This window comes from Temnothorax longispinosus, chromosome 4, assembly GCF_030848805.1.
Source record: "Temnothorax longispinosus isolate EJ_2023e chromosome 4, Tlon_JGU_v1, whole genome shotgun sequence".
Lineage (NCBI taxonomy): Eukaryota > Metazoa > Arthropoda > Insecta > Hymenoptera > Formicidae > Temnothorax > Temnothorax longispinosus.
The window spans coordinates 20,494,959-20,515,228 of NC_092361.1; the positions used below are offsets into that span (position 1 = coordinate 20,494,959).

General features: G+C 36.4%; 2 protein-coding genes across 2 annotated transcripts; both read right to left on the reverse strand.

Annotated features, from left to right (window-relative positions):
• Window positions 1-1,647: 1,647 nt before the first annotated feature.
• Window positions 1,648-15,923, reverse strand: LOC139811959 (uncharacterized). The gene is made up of 12 exons (XM_071776497.1): window positions 15,588-15,923; window positions 12,456-12,478; window positions 12,114-12,187; window positions 11,133-11,502; window positions 10,254-10,708; window positions 9,861-10,135; window positions 9,327-9,511; window positions 8,993-9,115; window positions 8,774-8,833; window positions 8,553-8,678; window positions 3,424-6,431; window positions 1,648-2,361 (listed from the first exon to the last, which is right to left on the reverse strand). Exons 1-11 carry the CDS (start codon window positions 15,608-15,610, stop codon window positions 3,643-3,645), a joined length of 4,503 nt encoding a protein of 1,500 aa, XP_071632598.1. The 5' UTR covers window positions 15,611-15,923; the 3' UTR covers window positions 1,648-2,361; window positions 3,424-3,642.
• On the reverse strand, window positions 15,588-19,821 carry LOC139811439 (uncharacterized; the record flags this gene model as incomplete). The annotated part of the gene is made up of 3 exons (XM_071775727.1): window positions 15,588-17,962; window positions 18,222-18,931; window positions 19,250-19,821. Coding segments are annotated over 3 exons (2,397 nt in total), but the record flags the coding sequence as incomplete, so codon positions are not given.
• Between the last annotated feature and the right edge of the window lie 449 nt (window positions 19,822-20,270).

The following is a 20,270-nucleotide window of genomic DNA, read 5'->3' on the forward strand; positions in this document are numbered from 1 at the left end:
AGAAAGATGCAGCATTATCTATTAACCGTCGGATTGTCCCGTTTGCTTGACAGACTGATTTTCGCCGTTCGCGCCGATTCACGAACATGGCTGAAGCCGCTGGTCGTTGCGCACGCGTCTCGTGCGATTTACGGGAATCGGAGTCAAGTGAATACAAAATTAAATATACGCCGAATCTAAGTTTCTTGTGTTGTGAATGGACTATTATCGCCCACGGGAGTGAGAGGACGATCGGATCGAGTGCTCGACTAACGTTTCGTCGCGATTTATTCAACGCCGGACGCGATTGCCTCTCGAAGGAATTCATTTGAATGGATTTGAGAATTTGGTCACCGCTTTCGCGTTTCCGGGAACCCGGAATATACGCGAATCGTCGGATTATCGTGGGAGGTAATGTGACGGAGTATGCGTATCGTGCGTGATTTGAAATGACGAGGCGCGGTGATGTGTGTGATGTGTTGACCGTTTAATTGCGTTTGCATCTCGCGGAATTTTACGTGCTCGAATTGTGTCGCAAGCGTGTGTCTCTCTCTCTTTCTCTCTCTCTCTCTCTCTCTCTTTTCGGCTGTTGACTCGACTTGCGTTGTATCCGCGCGGCACGGCGCGGCGTCGCGTCGGCGTCGGCACGAAGTTGGCTGCGTTCCGAGCGGAGAAAGCAGCTCGGTAAGTTGTCGGATTTAAATAATGGCTGCGTTCTGCCGATACTCCGCTAGCCTAGCAATCGTGAGCAGTCGCTCGTTTTCGCTCGTTTCCTCTCCTTTTAATCCATTGGGTCAAAGAAGAGGAAACGAGCGACTGCTCACGATCGCTAGGCTAGCGGAGTATCGGCAGAACGCAGCCAATGGAAGTGCGCCGCAATACGTCGGTCGTTTCATCCCGGGAGTGTCGTCTAATAAATTAAGTATCGCGATCGTACGTGTTATGACAGTTACTTTATTCGCTCTCGATCGCGGAATATCGGACAGTGATTCTGTGAGTGAGTCTCCTGTGCAACTGAAGGAGCAGGAGACGGCCTGACAATCCCATCCTGAGAGGAGGAGGAGTAGGTCTGGCAGAGACATCGGGCACCGGCGGAGCAACCTTGGGGTGAGTGTTTTTCTTAAAATTAATTTAATTATTTCTCATTTATTCGAGCCGTTTTATCTCGATAAATTGAAAATAATTTGAGAAGGAGAAACCATTCTAAAATTTTATAAAAGTTTATTCTCCCCAGAAAATAGATAATTATATTAGTAAATCTAATTAAAATATGAATTAGACGCGCGTATAAATTATTTTTTGAAACGTCATCATTTTGAACGCCTGCTTTAATTTGAATCTTTCTTTCTTATGTTACAGAATCATCGTAGCTCTGTGGCCGAATAACTCCGCCCGTTGCGCATCGGTCGGTGAGTGACGATCAATTTTGTATAAATGGTAACAAATCTGTGAATATTAGATTGCATATTTATGCATTATTTCCGTCTAATAGTAAAAATAAATACGACTTGTCACAGATTAAAATAATAATGTAGAAACTTGTTTACAATAAAGCAGAACTGTTAAATTTAATTAATAACGTGTTATATAATATGTATATTATTAATAATACATTATATTATAATATAATGTGTACGTTTGGTCATATTGCGATAAATAATTAGATAGTTATTTATTAGCATTATCAATTTTATAAATAATTTATTTTACATCTTGGATAAGTAATACAGTGATAGATTCAGGTAACAAGATTAACAATACATATATGTATACACATGTACGTTTACACATATACTTTTAAATTATGATTAATATTTTTAAAAAGAGTGTTATTACAATTTCTATAACGATCCATTCATCTTTAAACAAACGTGTTTGTGCTCACATAATATAATATATATATATAATTGCAACATGTAGACAACAGGCAGCCAGTCTCTTAATAAGACTGTTCAAGTACTTTTTTCTTAGGAAATAGATTTAAAAATCTTGTAAATTAATGCTTATTATAGTTAATTGAAATTTTAAAAGCGAATTTAAATTAATTACTTACAGAATATTACACAGAATACAAATATTCAATATCATTATATAATAACGATTAAAAACAAAATTCAATATTTTCATATTGTTGGAAAAATTATATGGGGCCAAGTCCCATTCAACGCGCAAGCATTAGATACTAAAATCCAAATAATTTATAAGCGATTTACAGCCCACTTTGAAGACAACCTTTGATTAATTTTTCGTCGATGGATCGGCAAGCGGCGACGTAAGTACTATGGATTATTGTAAACAAAATAGAAAAAAAGCGCACTAAATAATCCGACTCTGTCTCTAAGCAGAATTTCATCAATCCTCAGTAATCAGTTGTATCGGGACCTGAAAAAAATAACGAATTATATTTCTCAAGGAGCAATCTTTATATTGTCTACAGTCTACATACAAAAAAAAAAAACAAAATTTAAAAAGTATATACATATATTGTAGATCATGTATACTTTGTTTAAGAAAAATTTAAGTATTGTGTGTGTTGTATGTGTTTGGAATTGTGTGTGTGAGTGAACGAACGAGTGTGGAAGTGTACATATGCTTATATGTATACATATAATATATACATATAAATATGTTTATATGTATATGTTGTGTGTATACACAATATATACATATATACACATATATGTTTCGGTTATATCAATCTTTCGCTACTCCTTTCTCTTATAATTTTTTTATTTTGTACATTTATATGAAATTTAATATTAAACAACCACAATAGTTATTGTACTTGATATATACGTGAACTTTATCAAACTATCAAATAATTTCTTCCGTGACGTTGTTTATTCGTTTCTCGAATTTTTTGGAATTTCAATTTTGTGTTTCTTAATCAGTATTAGTCACAAACATGCATAAAGCAATCAAGCGTTGGTATCTAATAAATTAAGGCTTTTTGCGAAATGTAAAAAAAAAAGGAGAAAGAGAGAGAGAGAGAGAGAGAACGAAAGAAAAAGAGGGAATAGATTTTACATGCGTCTATAATTGAATTATTGATAAGTACAGAAAAAAAAAGAAAATAATAACAGTCAAATCTCCGTATTCTTAACACTTTTTGCGTCCCCTCCTGTCCCCTCTCCGCCTACAGCTTTACATTTCTCAGGTAAACATGTGACCATACGCAGCTAGTGTGAAATCCGCGAGTGAAAAATGAAAGATATTACGCGTGTCCATCTGTCAATAACTATTTTCATTCTGCGCATGTAAAAATGGATTTAAAAAGAAGTATTAAAAATAGGAAGTATTAAAAATAGGACGATTGTTCGATCGCGATATGTTACAAATATAGAGGTTCAACTGTAAATGACAAAAAAAACGAAAAAAAAGGAAAGTGGGAAGTATGGAGAAGAAATCAAGAATGATACACGAATATATGGAAACGATATGTACCGATAGAAAAAAAAATCACGTAGCCCGTAGAGCGCCTTGGGCACACTCAGCCCTGTCTTGTGAAGAGAATCGAGAAAAAAATATGTCCCGTGGATCGGTTGGAGAGCGGTTGTTCGCAGCGGCAAAATGGCCCCCATTCTACCCTAAGGCCGTCAGCAATAGTTGGTTTAGCGTTCGCACAAGGATGTCGGGAATAGGAGGTGATCACCGACGGAATCGTTAGTTCTTGTCGATTTGCCGTGCCAGCAAGGCTTGCGGCACGCTTTTCGTACTCTTGATTCTCGGGCACAGTACGTTCACCTTGTAGGTCCATAGGGGCGTCTTACTGTTGAGGATCTTGAAAGCTAAAGAGGGTATAGCATCGTGCTCGTGTAGATTAGGCAACTTTGCGTTCTTCCAGGACAGAAAATACGAATTGTCTTTCGAGGGGATCTGTTCCGAATGGTGAGGCTTAACGTCCGGTAAGCTCGCGGCATTTCCGCTCGTCGCCGCGTCGTGAAACTTTCGACAGGACTGCTCCTGAATAGGCGAATATTCGGGGGACGTTAAACCGCTGGAATAGTTGGAGCAATAACTGTCGTCGTAGTTGAACGCGTTCGTCTTAAGCGGCAAGCTGAGATACTCCTTCCTGGAACCAGGATCTGTGCTAGTTATAGAATCGGATAAATTGGAGTCGTCGTTCAGAAGCCGAAAGAGTCGCGAGTGCGTTTGCGTTCGTTGATACTTCTTTTGCTTTTTCGAAGTGGCACATTCCGAATCTGTGTCGATCTCGCGACACTCCGTGTCGATCTCAGATATCATCCGGCTTATATCGGAAGTAACTCCACTATCCTCGTCATCGGTGTCTTCACGAGAGTCTTGAACACTCAGCAAGTATTTCGTGTCTGTCTGATAGAGTTCCGGGTCGACACATCGATCATCATTGTTATCCGCAATTACGCAACAGTTCTTCTGACTTGTTTGATTTGTATCGACGACGGGAACTTGGAGCGTCTCGAAATTTCGCATCCAAGAACGTTCGGACGTGACGAGTTTCGACTCGGCGGTCGTTCCGCTGACATCGATGTCTCCGAAATTGTTACAAGCGGATTCCGCTTGGATACAATTTCCATCGTTTACTAATGTATCTCGCGTAGCTGTTACCGATTCGGAATCAGTGATACAGTCACCGGCATTCTTCGACGCTGATTCTTTAAAGTTTATTCCATGAGATCCCGCGGTTTTTGTAACTGGAAATCCCGTCTCTGTGTTCTGTTCTTTGCAGTTAGTTTCGCTAACATTCGTCGGATCTTTCTTGAAAGTGAAGTCCACGTGCGGTACCGCGGTATCAATACTCGCCTTATCTCTTGTGCTCGCAGTTGCGCACGTTTCATCTGACGTGTGTCTCTTCACAGTAAAATCCACGCTAGTGTCGTTGCCAATATGGTAGTTGACGCAAACGTCGTCGTTGTTATCATTTTTCACGGAATATCCGCCGCAGGATTTTTCTGCCTTTATTTCGCTATTGCCAACTGTCACGGTAGTGATATCCTCATTGTCTTCAGACACAGAAAACTTGAATTTCAGGGGTAAACTCACGCTGACCATCGTAGCTTCGGCGTCGTCAGGCGGATCATCGATCATCTCGAGAGAAGTTTCATTTCGTCCATCGATTTTCTTTTTACTTTCGCTATAAAGACTCTCAGAACTCAATCGTTCCACGTCCTCGTAAATTATACTCAACTGATGAGGAACGATGTTGTCAGTTACCGGGTTCTCTTGATCGCGCTGTTCCGTATTCGATACGCTGTTGCCTATAGAATTTGTCTTACTGGAACAAGAGTCGAGATTGCCTTGATTATCGGTGTGATCATCCTCGTTGCATTCCTGCGTCGCGAGATCTTGTTTCAACGTTACGCAAGAATTTCGATCGTTCGAATAATCGATATGATTCTTCTTAGGAAGTATCTTGTCGTTACTATTCTCGGAATCGTTTTGCGAATGTCCGCATGAATTATCAACATTATCAACATTAGTCGAGCATTCCGAATGAGCAGTGGGATCAGTACTATTCTTATCAGAAGAAATAGCACGCGGATTTCTCTTCAGTTTCTCGTAAGTGTTTAAATCCATAGAATAACCCTCGTATGAATCCGAATCACTATTTGATAATGTATTATTGGACATAGTATCGTTACAATATTTCCGGCAAGAATCCGAAAAGTGCTCGTTATCGGAGATAGAATCGCTGGAGTCGCTCGAATCATTGGAATCGCTGCAATCGCTGGAATCGCTAGAATCGCTGGTGTCTACATATGTGTAATTAGGCACGTTAATATGTAGGCCAAATGTCTTCTTAGATTTTTCGATGTTATTAGAGATTATAGTTTCGTTGGGTTTGTCCGATGAGCCGTCTTCCTCGTCAACTATGTTCATCGCCGTCATAAGACAATTCCTGTCACTGTCGTAGCTCTCGCAAACATTTTTGGGATTGTACCCCTCATTCGACTGTGCATCCAAGTGATTAATCTCGTCGGGCAAGGTGTTTCCTGATTCATTGACCGAGCCGTTTTGCACAAAATATCTATTGTCCTGAGCGGGAGACGAATGGATAGTGTTACAGCGATTGTTATAGTTGTAGTTATTTGTATCAACGTCCGATTGAACATGGTGACCCGGTTGAGGGCAAATCACGGCAACATAACCGTATTGGTCTGAGGAATTTTCTCGGTCTACAGCTCTTATCCGTGCCACGTCGGCAAAGTTCTCGTCATAAACCGGATAAAAAAATTCATATCCAACGCACGCGTTTTCGTCTGGATATCGTAGGTAAGGAAAGGAGCGTTCGTTCGCTTCGTTCGCGGGCTTTTTGGATGGAGCATTATACGTCACAGGATAATAGCCCCACCAACCTTCGGAATGCGACCAGAAGGGAACGGGTCGAGGAGAGAAGAATGCATCTTGCTGATTGCCCGGCAAGTTATTCTCTGTTCGACAGGTGTAATCTGCTTGACGATTTTCTTGTGTGGCTACAACAAACAGCACAATCCATTCAGAAGAAAGTTAAATTCTTTACACACAGATCGTAAGACAGAGCCGTGCGTGTCGTCATTTTTTTCTGCCTGAATTCCCTTCTCTTAATCGTACTACGTATTGCATTGATTTACGAACGACTTAAATAAAAATTTGCTTAGATCGAAAATACGTCTAATTTTATTCGCGCTTTTAATTACATTTTGTTTTCCCCTTTTCCTTTATACATATACATGCCTAGTCGACTTTACTTCGGTAAAATTGGTATATTAATACGGAATAAAGCGAAATTATTTAGCTAAGAAAATGAGAAAATTTAATTATCCTGTGTTCAAAGGAAAACATTAAATATCAATGACTTGGTTAATTGTTGTAGCGAATCAACGCGACAAATTTCGCCAATATTTAGTTAATTGTAATCGTACTTGAGAAAGGATAAATGTTTGAAGATAAATAAAGCTTTATTTCAATATTTTCAACAAATTAGTGTATATGTAAAGTAGATTGAAGCTAATAATTGTTGTATTAGAGAAAAGTTTTTTTCTTTTATATGTCTTTATAATAACAAACGACAGCCTCATAAAAAAGTGACATTGTCAAAAGAATAATGCCACCAATAATCCTTTAATGATTTCATAATCTTTGTTGAGTTATTTCGACAGGTGTCTTTCATTTTTTACAATTAACAGTTGAATAAAACTGTATCAGTTTACCATCACATCTCTAGATCGGTTTATCACATCTGTTTATTACAATAACGTCACATATTAGATCTGTAACTTTTAATGATATGATTAAACAAACTTATTTGTTTGACTTGTCAACATACAACTGTAGTTACAATTCGATTGCCGGTGCGAATCTGGGCCGGGGTTGTAAGTGCGATAAGTCCATAGTACAAATAATTATATCGTAATTGCAATTTCTAAAACCGATTTTTACTGACAAATACATTGCATAAAATACAATAATAGATAAAAATAAAAAATATAAAATATTGTAAATAAATATTAATTTTGTATATAAATTTTTATATCCTATTTCTCTCTCTCTCTCTCTCTCTCTCTCTCTCTCTCTGTCTTTCTCTCTCTGTCTCTCTCTTTTTCTCTGACCGTAAAGGACTAGTACCATAAGGATTTATCCAATAATTTTGCTAAAATTATACACGCGTTCATAGATACTCAATTTGATAAATAATGAATTGAACAATACAAGACTTGTTCAGTAGCTTTTACGTTCACCTAAACTTTCGCTCTTAGGATTTTTTTTATGAAGCAAAAAACAATTTAATTTTATATCTATAATCAACCGATCCTACTATCAATAAATTCTTAATTATTAAGGCCGATAACTTTTAATTGGTGTTTTTAGAAAAAATTATTTCAAGTAAAAGTTGCTTAGTTTCTTTATAATTCTTTTTAAAATAGATACTATTTAAAATTATCAATATATTGCTCCCCCTCTTCCCAAGAAAGTTTTCAGAAATCAATTGTAGTACATTTAAAAGATCTTCGAGTTGCCATCATATTTATCACATTATTTTTATTTTTATTTAGCAGTTTCTCAGATATTAATCTGTGTAACACTTTGCTTAGTCTCTGCTGTGTGTGTGTGTGTGTGTATGTGTGCGTGCGTGTATGTATGCGTGCGTGCGTACGTGCGTGCGTGCGTGCGTGCGTGCGTGTGTATTAGATGTATGTGTACATATATAAATATATTTATCAGTAGCCAAGAGAATTTTATTATTCCTGTGAACACAGGATTGGGAAATTTGAAAAATGTGACGTATGTTATGTCAATAAAGTAGTAATTAGAATATAAAGCACTTATTATGATATATTAATGTACACAGATAAATAAGCTTCTACAATTAATTTATGAACAAAGAATTTGTATGTCAAAGATAAATTATTAATTTGTATAATATATGTTAAATATCACGTAAAAAGGTTTATAAAATAACGTAAATACTTTTCGAAAACTGGAACTTTGGACCTTATCTTGTATGAATAAAAGTGCAAAAGAAACTATTTGAGGAATATCCATAATTTTTTAAAAATATTTTATAAACAAAGATAACTTTGTAAAAGATAAATGTTTCAATTTAGCATATTTACCATCGTTTTCCGATGCTGTCATCGCTTGTAATATCCTGAAGGATCGAGAAGGAATTGCACTACCCGTGTATTTCTTCGGTTCTGGTACTTGTTGTTCACTAGGTGGCAAGTTTGCCTGTATCTCTTCTGTAGAAGAATTATCGCAAGCCAAATTTATTATATTTCAATTATTTTTATCGAGTTGAGAAAAACTTGCAAAACTTGTTTTTACGCGTACTTACCGAACGACTTAGAATTTCTATTTTGCCTCTTATTCGCAACGTTTTGTACATTATGTGGCGCTGTAACATATAAAATGCTCCTATTGTTTATATTTGCTATATCTAATCTTTATATTATTTAGGCATCAGGTTTGATTGATTTAAGAAACAAGATTGGTGAAATTCAGCATAAAAGTAAAATTTTTTAACAGAAATATTCTGCATATAAAACAATCTTACCAGCGCAAACTGAGTTATCATTCGCTTCTGTCATATTTTGTAAAAAACGGAAAGCTCGTGAAGGTATTGCCGCACCACGATATCTCGGATCTTTCTCTTGATGGAGATAAGTCTCATGATCGACTGTAAAATACAATATAAATATTTTTAAGCGATGATTTAATTTGAAAAGTTAAATAAATTATCCTTTAAAAATACTTAACGTTATTGAGAGTTATCATTATTATTTAACGAAAATCTTTTCATTCATGTACGTTACGTATATCGATATATCATTAAATACGGATATAACAAAAAAATCAAAATAATAGACGGATAAATAATATTATTCTACCTTGTTCTTTAAATTTACTCATGAGTAGCTTTTCATCTTCGCTTAATTCCATTTTACGTATTTGTTCTGAACCAACATCATTGAATTCATCCGTGTCCGTAATTTTTTGAAGGACACGAAATGATCGCGATTGAATCGGGCCAGGCTCTTGTTGTTGATTAATATCGGGACTCCGCTGCTGCACCCTGTCCCAAGAATTTCACTTGTAATTAATAATCAAAATAAACTTGAAAACGTTACAAATACATGAGCGACAAATTCGTTAAAAGTTTTTTAAAACGTGACTTATTTGAAATTATTTTTTAGATAAATATAAACTTTAAGGTACTCATCCTCAGCTATGTGGATATTCTTGTTAACGGATAAAGGAATAAGTTAGGATTGAAACAGATTAATAATTTTAATTTAAAGATATGCGTTGGTTAAAACTAGTGCCACGCGATACTTGATAAAATAGGCTCGATTGTGCATATGTCAAGTTCATTATATAGTATATCGAAGTACATATTTATTCTTCTTTAATAATCAACTTACACTCTTGCTGCTATATTTGGTGGCATCGTTCTCTTCTCGCTACCTTCCACTACAAGGGGGATAATATAAGTTGTTCCAACCGGTTGTTCTGGCCGAGATGTGGCATAAATCTGAGGCTGTTTTTGATTCTGCGGATAATTCTGCGTTTGATTCTCCACTGTATGTTGCGCGGGCACTTGACCCCATCGTTGCTGATGATGCACAGTTGGAGGTTGTTTAAACTGATGATGACCAGATTCACGCTTCGCATCAAATACCGATGGTCTATCATCGATCTAAAGAATATCGTAGCGTTAAAACAATAATGGATATATTTTAGAAAAGTAAATGTATTTTAGAAAGAGAGAGAGATGGTAGGCATACGCAAGAAATTAACTTTATCCTTTAACTTACTCGGATGGGTACAACGCGTTCGTGTTGCGATTGCGAATTAGTTTGGGGTGACATTACAGGTTCGGCATTCCGCCTCTGCTGCTGCGGCTGTTGAGGTAACTGTTGCGGTCTCGTTTGTTGATGCTGCGGAATCGAATATTGCTTTTGCTCTTGCTTTTGTTTCGGTTGCGAACATTGCGGAGACAGTTGCTGAACTTGAACGTAAACCGGAGAAACTACGTCCTCTGAAAGATCGTTGCCAACCGTTTTATTGCCATTCGTGCGTTTAGCCCATTCGGGCAATTCTTCTTGGGGCTTGTTTTTATTTTGCAGCCAAGGTGTAGGAGCTTTAGCTAAAGTAACTTGGGTCGGGGTGCTCGGACTTTCAGGAGTGCTCGATTGACTCGACGTGACTGCGACTGGCACTACTTTCGTATCCACTTTCATAATGTTCCTTGCTGGTTCCGCTTGCTTGTCTACAGCTATAGGAGAACCATTTAAATACTTCTTACTTTCATTATAATTTCATTAAATATGTATAGAGTGGTTCCATGAAATAGCGGTTGGTATAGAAAATCCTAATAGAAGAAACAATATCATAATAGATTTCGAATTATAAACTGATCAAAATTGTCATTATACATTTGCATGATATGTGCAATGTATAATATTGTATAATATTTAGTTTTTTACCTGAATGCGCATATATTACGCTGCATCACCGATCATTTATAACTCAAATCTGATCGTGACTTTGACTGATCTTTGTTTTAAAATTTTTGATACATTAATTGACATTCGGAACACGCCGCCGTTATTAAAGTATTGTGAGACACTCCGTATATCGTACAATCATTTTCAGTGAAAGAGATGGGAGAAAAGACATAAATGAATAATTACCGTTCGACAATGTTCTATTGACTGAAGGTGATTGTGACATCCTATTGGGAGGCTGAGGTGGCACATTGCAAGGAAAAACAGGTACCGCGACCTGAGGCACCAAGAGATTCGCTGCGGGCGAAACTGCGGGCGATTGCTTTGGTTGCTCGATAGCAGATTTTGGTGGTCCCTCTATACCTTCGTCATTAGCATTCTTCGCCACTCTTCTCGCCATTCGTGGACTGCGAATCTGCGAGAGATCTAATTTGCCACCCATACCCGGGGTATAAGTGAAGGGTTTCTTATCCTTCGTTAGCATGGCATTCTGGATAGCTGCTGGCGGCTCATAAACATCGTTGCTAACCACTTGCGGTCTCTTTACTGTTGCATTCTGTGTGTTCCGAATCGAACAGTGTCATCGGATAAGTTATTAGCTAATAGTTAGGCAATATAACTAAATTTTTACTGTTACCAAATACATTACGTTAACAACAAATCTAAATTCAAATATCAACATATTTACATAATTTCAATTTTAGACAAACTAGTCTAAGGCCCAGTTCCACAAACATCAGTTAACTTTTAACCTTAAGTTAGAAGTTAACCGACGTTTGTGAAACTGGGCCTAAGTTTGAGGGAAGATTCTATTGAAATTTATTTATATAATTCGCAATATTTTTTCACGTATATAGAATTTGGAATTTTTGTGATCATTTCGATGATATATAATAAACTACGTTAGTGTTTAGATTTAATTTCAACTTTTGGCTTGATTTCGCTTGATAATTATTGCTTTTCATGTTCGCGTTTTAGCAATGAACTGCCGAGTGCTTCTTATCTCTTCTAAACAATTTGATTTTAACTATAAATATAATAAAAATTAAAAAAAAAACTATTTGAATAAATACTTTAGTAATATTCAGGGATTTTTCAATAGTACAAATTTTAATATTATAATATATTTGTTCTGCAAAAATTATATATTTAATAATTTTATCTTACTTGGGCAGTGTTTATCCTCATAGCCGGTAATTGACCAGGCACGGGAGGTGGAGGAGGTGGCGGTGGAGGTGGCCCTGAAATCATGCTACAGATTAGGGATAGTACACAATATGATTAAAGAAGCGATGTAATTAATTGACTTTGCTCTAGTGTAAACTTACAATTAGTAAATGTAACTTTACTAATGCTTAACGTGTCAATAGTTAATTTTATTATTTTTTACCATTGTATTTGCTACATGAAGACTATTATCTATCATTTGTGGATATAGCTCTTTCAATTCTGATATAAAGAATATATATTTATTTCTTTCTATCATAGAAAGAAGACATGTGTACATACCTGCGACCATGACATTCGGATTTCTGTAAATAAAAATTAAACAATTTATTATAATTTGAATAAAGTATAAGTTACGTAATATATTTTTTTAGCTAAAGATATAATGAAGAGTTCACTTTAGCATAAAGTTCACTTCTGAATAGACAGAGATATCAAATGTATCATAAAATAACCTCTTCAAATCAATATTTTTATTACATAAACCCAGTTTCCGAATTATTTCGTATAATTTTAATACATTTCTTTTACAAAATAAAAATATAATTTTATAGTATTATACAGTGCGTGATAATATTTTTTTTTTCATGTAACACAACCTGTAATTTTACTATAATTTAAACATACTAATTGACACATTTAGGCTAAAACCTGTTTCCTATGCAATACATAAAATGCAGCACTATAAAATACATTCAGATAAAATGAAAATCGTTTTCTCGTGGTTTTTTTTTTCTCGTATTTGGAAGGAATAATTAATCCACTCTTATTCATTCGCATGAGACAGTGCTATCTTATCACTGGAATGCAACTACTTGAAAGATGAATCATCTTGTGTGTATTCATGCTTTGCGCACGTACGTACATTCAGGTTTCATATATACGTACAAATTTAATATATAATTTAACATGATTTATACAAATTGTAGTAATTAATTGCGATTGAATTTTCAAACAATTGAATTTGAGAGTTTACAAACAAATCTTTAATTACTTCATAAAATTATTAATTTGCATGATAATAGCAAGATTTGCCGGCGCTTTTGTTTTCTATGTGTAAAACCGCCGCGATAATTAATTTGACGAAATTGATGAAAAAATATTTGATTAGTCATTCATGTTTCTTCTGTCGATCGAAAACTACGTGCAATTCGACGAAAGCTGATTAAAATGTCTTTTAGGATAATACGGTCAGACATACCTTTAAAAGGATTAAACAACATTGATTACTGAGAAATCGTAGTGCGATCAGAAAGTATCTTACAGTTGTGTAAATGTAGGTCGTTATACACCATCGACAATATTACTGTTGAAGAATTAAGAGAAAAAGTTACAAAAAAATTTTCAAAATTCCACATATACGAAAAATAAGGTAAAAAAAGATTGCGAATTAAATATAGGCAATTTCATTGAAAACCTTCTTTAGACCCGAAATTATGTATATTTTGTCGATTTATTTTTATACTGTAAACTCAGTGTGATTTCTGAGTAAAATCGTGTTAAGTCTTAAAATAATAAATCCTTTCAAAGAAATACGATAAAATCGGAGCGATAATGATAAACAATGTTTTTATAATAATTTAACACGTATGTATATTTATACGTCTGGGAATAGTAAAACATGCGTGTATAGATAGTTTTTTATATGCAAATTTATCAACAAGATATCAGATAAAGAGTCTAACATAAAATTCAAATTACAAAGTATTGAAAGCGAATAATATGCAGAATACATTAATTTCATTGATAGTTACATATGACTATGCAAATAATTCATTCACGAATCAAGCAAAACTCTTCTCTAGCAATGAATAGAAGAAGCTGAAAATTTTAATAATAGAATTTTGGAGTCGAATCTAATACTGTGTCGGAGCGCGGGCGTTTTTATCTTGGCACGACCATTACGACACGTGACTCGCGATTTCAGCAGATTCAGAGATGCTTCGTTGAAAAAGGTAGTGCTTCTCGTGGAAAATTTGCCAGCTTCTTCTACGTTACTTTGGCATAAATATACTACTCGCGATATGCTGTATACCGCGGCCTTACTTTTATCAAAAAAGTATCGCTGACTAATATGATTACTAGAAATAAATGTTTTTTTTTTTTAATTTTTTATTTTAACCACCGTGAAGTTTATGGAATCTCAGTAATTTACTGCTTTAATAAATTTAACATTTTTTTGTGGATATTATCGCTTCTTACAATTAGTAAAAATTTTTTTAAAAAGACTGATTTTTTGCCTGAAATATTTCTTTTATTCTCTTCCGCGGCATGTTGTCACAAACTGTGCAAAGTTTGCTTGGAGCGTAAGTTTCTCGGAAAAGTTTCGGTCATGGCGAATCAAATCGGTCATGCCGATGGCGGCCACACCGTAACGCTCGGAACCCAGCCAATGAGCCGCAGCAAGTAGAAGTGTATTTAGGTAGATACACGAACGAGAGTAATTTTAGCACGGGCGGACTTGCGCAGTGGAGCCTCGCATATTAAAACGCTTACAATCATTTTATTTTTAGGATTTCTAACACCGGGGTAAATGTGTGATCGTCTCACAATCGACGTATCGAATAAAGAGACTTTTCGAAATTCACTAAAGGGTATAACGAAGACGAAAAACTCGGGCTTTAAAAACGTTAGCTGCACAAGAATTAAAATACTATTGTCAAATACTATGTAATGTAAGAAAGTATTATCGTGAGTACCTATTTTCTTTACCCGAGAAAAGAGGTATCTCTTTACCTGAAATGTGCGCCGAAGCGCGCGCGAGGCATTTTTCTGACTGGGCGCAAAAATGCGCCGACTCGCGAAAAAGCTGCGCTTCAAATCAAATCTTTTCGTCGAACGAGCATCACTCGTTTCTTCACGGTGAAATATGTGTCCTCCTTGGAACACGACACGGCAAGGCCGATCTGGCCTTGCGACGCTCGATTCAATACAGACGATCGAAAAACGAGTTCCATCTCTCCTGCTTCCACGAGGTCTGTCTCTTTTTCAATTTTGTGTGTATGTGTGTGTGTGTGTGTTTTGAGATAAAATATAAACATTATATAAAATAATTTTTGACATTTAATGTAACTAAGATTTTAATCATAATTCCAATAGTTATAGTGTCAGATTGAGGATAATTCAATTCGGTGCTGGGGAATAAGCTTGAACTTAATACTAATTGTAAGACCAGCTAAATTTTAAGTACTCCGCTGTTCCGACAATTTTTTTTTTTTTTTTCGTTTCTCTTACGTAGCGAGCACTCCCATTGTTCCTCCTTCTTTCTTCTCCAACGTATATACTCATCCTTCATGGAATAAGTTTTTATTTCTAGCGATTTGAAAAGTACAAGAAGGCGATGTCAGGCCACTTGAGAAGTCGCGCGCGTTTCAACGACGGATTCGCAATTCGGAATAAATGATAAAATCTTACCCGACGAGTGTCGAAGAGTTCATATCCAGAATAATTTCGTAATTCACTGACTGTCGATTCCGTACGCTGGCTTATGCCGCTGCTCACTAGTCGAGGGAGAAAAAGGAAGAGAGAGAAAGAGAAAGAGAGAGAGAGAGAAACCGGTTCTCTATACTACTTTTGGGATTCCAAAAGTTGGAGAGGAGAAGACGGATATTAAAAGGTATACGAGCAGCAACGATGCCGACACTAGCGCGCGCCCGCAGCTACTACAGACCGTCGCTTCGATTCGCTTGGTGCTCAGACCTCGTCGTGACTTTACAGACTGGCACGCAAGAGCTGACGATGTGACTCCACGGTCTTACATCTTTACCGATTTGATCGCCGCATTGCGTTGCTCTCGCGCGCTGGTCCACCGCGCGCCGACCGACCGTCTTTCGCCGCTCGCCGGCCGTCCGCCGCTGCTCGCCAAAATAGCTCGTGTCTATTTTAAGATCGCAATATATACGAGACAACGTATTTCCTATTATTCGCGATACCGTCAGTCAGGTATGCTGAATAATCTCAATCCACTTGTCATTGATCCACAAAGATCATCATATATATTATATGAATATTAAAAATGCATATATATAGAGTGTATAAATTATCTTTGAGAGAAACATATGTAAGTCCAATTTGAAATTGTCGATTAATTTTCACTGCTCCATAATTTCTTTTCACGGCTTTTGGAGACTGTATTCTTGATGTATTCCGAATATAAAATATCATAACTAGAAAAACAGCTTCTGGACCATATGAAATTATTTTGTATTTCGAATATTTTTATGCAAACAAGAAGTGGGGATAGAGAGGTTTGTACGAAAAGTTGAAAACTTTAAACACATAATTTTTCAATTTTAAAAATATTTTGCAAGCATCGTCAAGTCTGTTTTTACGACTATACTAATTACGACAGACTCCATTAGATGTTTAATTAGAAATAATTACGGCAATCGCGATATTAAATTCGTGATGCAATGCTTTAGCAAGCTATAATTATATAAACTAAATAATTACATTGCATCGATAAGTATTTGTTTAATTATAAATATCAAGTCATGTATACTCAAATAAATTCTAAATGCTATAAACTAGATAACGAAGATATAATGCTAATATTCTCAAGTACAATGAAAACGCTGGAGTAGAATGTCTTGTACCGAGAAATTTCCAATTTGAAGATAAAGGGTAACGGGATACGTAATGATAAGAAGAAGCAATAATAGTGCCAACGAATGCCTAATTATCATTATGGCTGGAAGCTACGATCTCGTCAAACGCCGCTTCGTGTTCCGAAGTACTAAACATGTACGCCGGAAGAGTTAATTTAAGGACCTTGTCGTATTTAGCTCTTGTTTCCGACGTGTAATCATACGGTTCGGCCTCCTTCGTCTCCTCCGCCGCGGCCGTATACGACGCTTCGTCAGGATATTCATTGTCCGGCTTCTCCAGTCTAACATAAGTATTTCTGCTAGCTGACGCGCTGGGCTCCAAAGACTCTACCGCCTTCGTCTTCCTCGAGCTTGTAGGCTTGAAGTCGCGAATATTTCGTGACGGTGCGGCATCAACTTGAAATTCTTTCGTCTCGTGAAACACGAGCTGATCCTTGTCAGGTTCGCGTCCGGTGACAAATGCGCATTCCTCTTTCTGAAAGCCTTCGTCGTCGACGCACTGGTAGCAAGTCATTTTATCGCGCGTGATCTTTTTACACTTGGATCGATCCTCCTTTCGAAAGTTGTGCATGAACTCCTCGATCTCGGCCTTCTTTTTCACAGTGTCCAAGTATCCGGCGTCCACTCCTTTCTTGCCTTCCGCATCATCCTTGGACCTTGTTTCATCCGCTGTCGAAGCTTCGTAAGCTTGTCCTGGGACGTATTCGCCGTAAGACTTCTTCGTAGTCTCGGAACTGTCTGACGGGTGCTCGTCTTCGTGCGACGTTTGCTCGGATTTATCGTTCTTTGGATTGCCAAACGAGCTGGATTTACTGTAAGAGTAAAGCTTGTCACTGGGCTGATACGAGTACGAACACTGTTCGAAATCGTTGCCCGTTTCCGGATCCTTGCAAACCTTGCACGTCATCGAATCCTTCTGAATCGTTTTACAATTATCCGCGCCGATATTTTCGGAGTAATGTTCAGAAACAGGTTTTGAGGAAGGTGTCTTTTGGCTTTCGTAAGATTCGTGGTCGTTGTCGTTGTTACGCGATGGAAATTGATAATCACTCGATTTTTCGGGAATAGAATAATCGCTACTGTAGTCGGATGAATCGTGAGATGTACCGTCGGACTCATTCGGGACTTGAGCTTCTCCGGCTCTGTCGGATCTCCGTGGATAAGTAGAGGGTTCCGATTTCTCTGTAAAATCAATTCATATGTAGATACATACATTCTCTAAAATACCATTGCAGTCGAGAATTTCTATAATTTATAAATCGAATAATTTATTCTATAGCTGTATCCGTTTGCATAAATAATTGATAAATTATTTTAGTTCGCAAAGTTTCCTTGTGAACATTAAAATAATTACGCGAAATGTTATTCGAGAAAATAAATTACTTAAAAAAAAATTTGTTGAACTGTGTAATTTAGGAATTAACATAAAATAAAAACTTACCTGAATAATCATGCGTAGACTCGGAGCTTTGCGGATAATCGTAATTTTTCGATTTGTCCAATGTTTGAGTTTTGTTTAAATCTCGAATGGATTCCGATTTCTTATCCGGATATCCAAAGCTTTTTGATTTGCTGTATTTATATAACTTATCGCTGGGTTGATAATTATACGTGCATTTTTCATAAGTACCGCCTGTCTTCGGGTCCTTGCACACCGTGCAGGTCTTGGAATCTTTTTCTATCTGTTTACAATCTGCTGAAGGAGCATCCTGTGCTTCTTCTCGTTTATCCACTGTCGAAGCCTTCTCGGAATAATCCTCGGTAGGATAAGAGTATTCGCGAGGCTCTACAGTACTCGGACTACGATCTGTTTGCTCATTAGACTCCTCGTCATCTTCGGAATGAGAAGTTGACTCGGGACGTTCGTCGCTATCGTTTTCCCGAGGTTTTCCAAATGAACTGGATTTGGCATAGGAGTACGCTTTCTCATGTGGCTGCCGTACGTACGAGCACTGCTCGTATTTGCCATTGGTCTTAGGATCCTTGCACACCATGCACACCATGGAATCTTTCACGACCTTATCGCATTGTTCTCCCTTGTTTTTGTACGCAGCCGGTACGTCATGACTGGCATCAGTAAAATATTCATCAGTGAACCGGTAAGGACTCCCTAATTGTCCATAATTATTTTTATTTCTTTCGAAATTGGACCTACGATAGTAAATAATAGTAATAATAGTAACAATAAAGTTAGTAGAAATTAATCGGGTGAATTAAGTTTTTTTTAAATTTCAATTTAAACGTCTTATTGACGCGTGCACTTGACACCTTTTCTTTATCTTTTTTTTTTAAATGTACAGTTAAGTTCCGAATGGGGTAAGACTTTTCGAACACGTAACTATAGCATCATAAATATTAAATTGATAAAATTGTCTTTTCAAATGCAAATATTAAATTTTAACAAACTTTCAATAAATTGTCGAGTATGACATTTTTATGTGCGTTCGAAGAATACTTTAATATCATTACCTTCGATATCTGAAGCCAGCAGGCGCGGATAGGTAACGTTCTACCTTCGTATTAGCGGATGTGCTCTCTTCTGGATTACTACTATATAAACAACGTTCGTATGTGGATTTAGTTTTGGGATCCTTGCAATTGTAGCAAGTCGTAATGCCTTTCCTTGGTTCGCCATTCTTTCCGGCCGATTTCACCTTAATCTCTTGACAATGCGCAACTCCAAAATTAGGAGTCAATTCCTTGTACCTCGTGGAATCTTTGTTAGCGAACGCATAAAATGGAATCTTTTTCAAGTTTTTCTCTTCGATAGGTTCTTTCTTAGTAATCGGGAAAGGCTCAGATGGACTTCCGGAATAACCTACAGGTCGATCTTTAAATCCATAAAAATTATAATGAGGCAGAATCTCAGAAGGAGCACTCTCGTAAACCTCATACTGCTTATACCAAGGATGCGTTGTACTCTCTGGGCTCAAACTTTTCGCACGCTCGTACTCATAATTTGCACTCACGTGACAAGTAATTAGAGCTGATAACGTTAGATATATCTGCAAATGTGTGTATAAGAAAATATTTACTTGATTTATTCAAATAATAATAGCAATAAAAATATTAATTTTGTTTAGTGTAGAACAATAATAAATTCCTAGACATTATACATGCAAAATATCCTAAGAAATAATCTTATGTACCTTTTTCCCGCTTGAAGTGTTTATCACTACGAACAATAAACGAATAACTTATTTTATATTTTATATATATTTTAATGGTAATAAGTTTGATGAGTATTTTGAAAAAACTTTCTTTGTCTAAAAAAATAAGACAAAAGACAACTGCAAATTTTGTATCTTTAATTATATTATATTATATTATATATAGTATAATTTTTTAATAGAATTTGATTCTTCCCTTCTCCTCATCTCTCAATCATTTTATATATAAAAGTTATCAAAGAACATTTACGAAAAATATTATATTCTGATATAAAATATAAGATATTTCGTTGCAAATTAACAATTTTATTGAAAATACT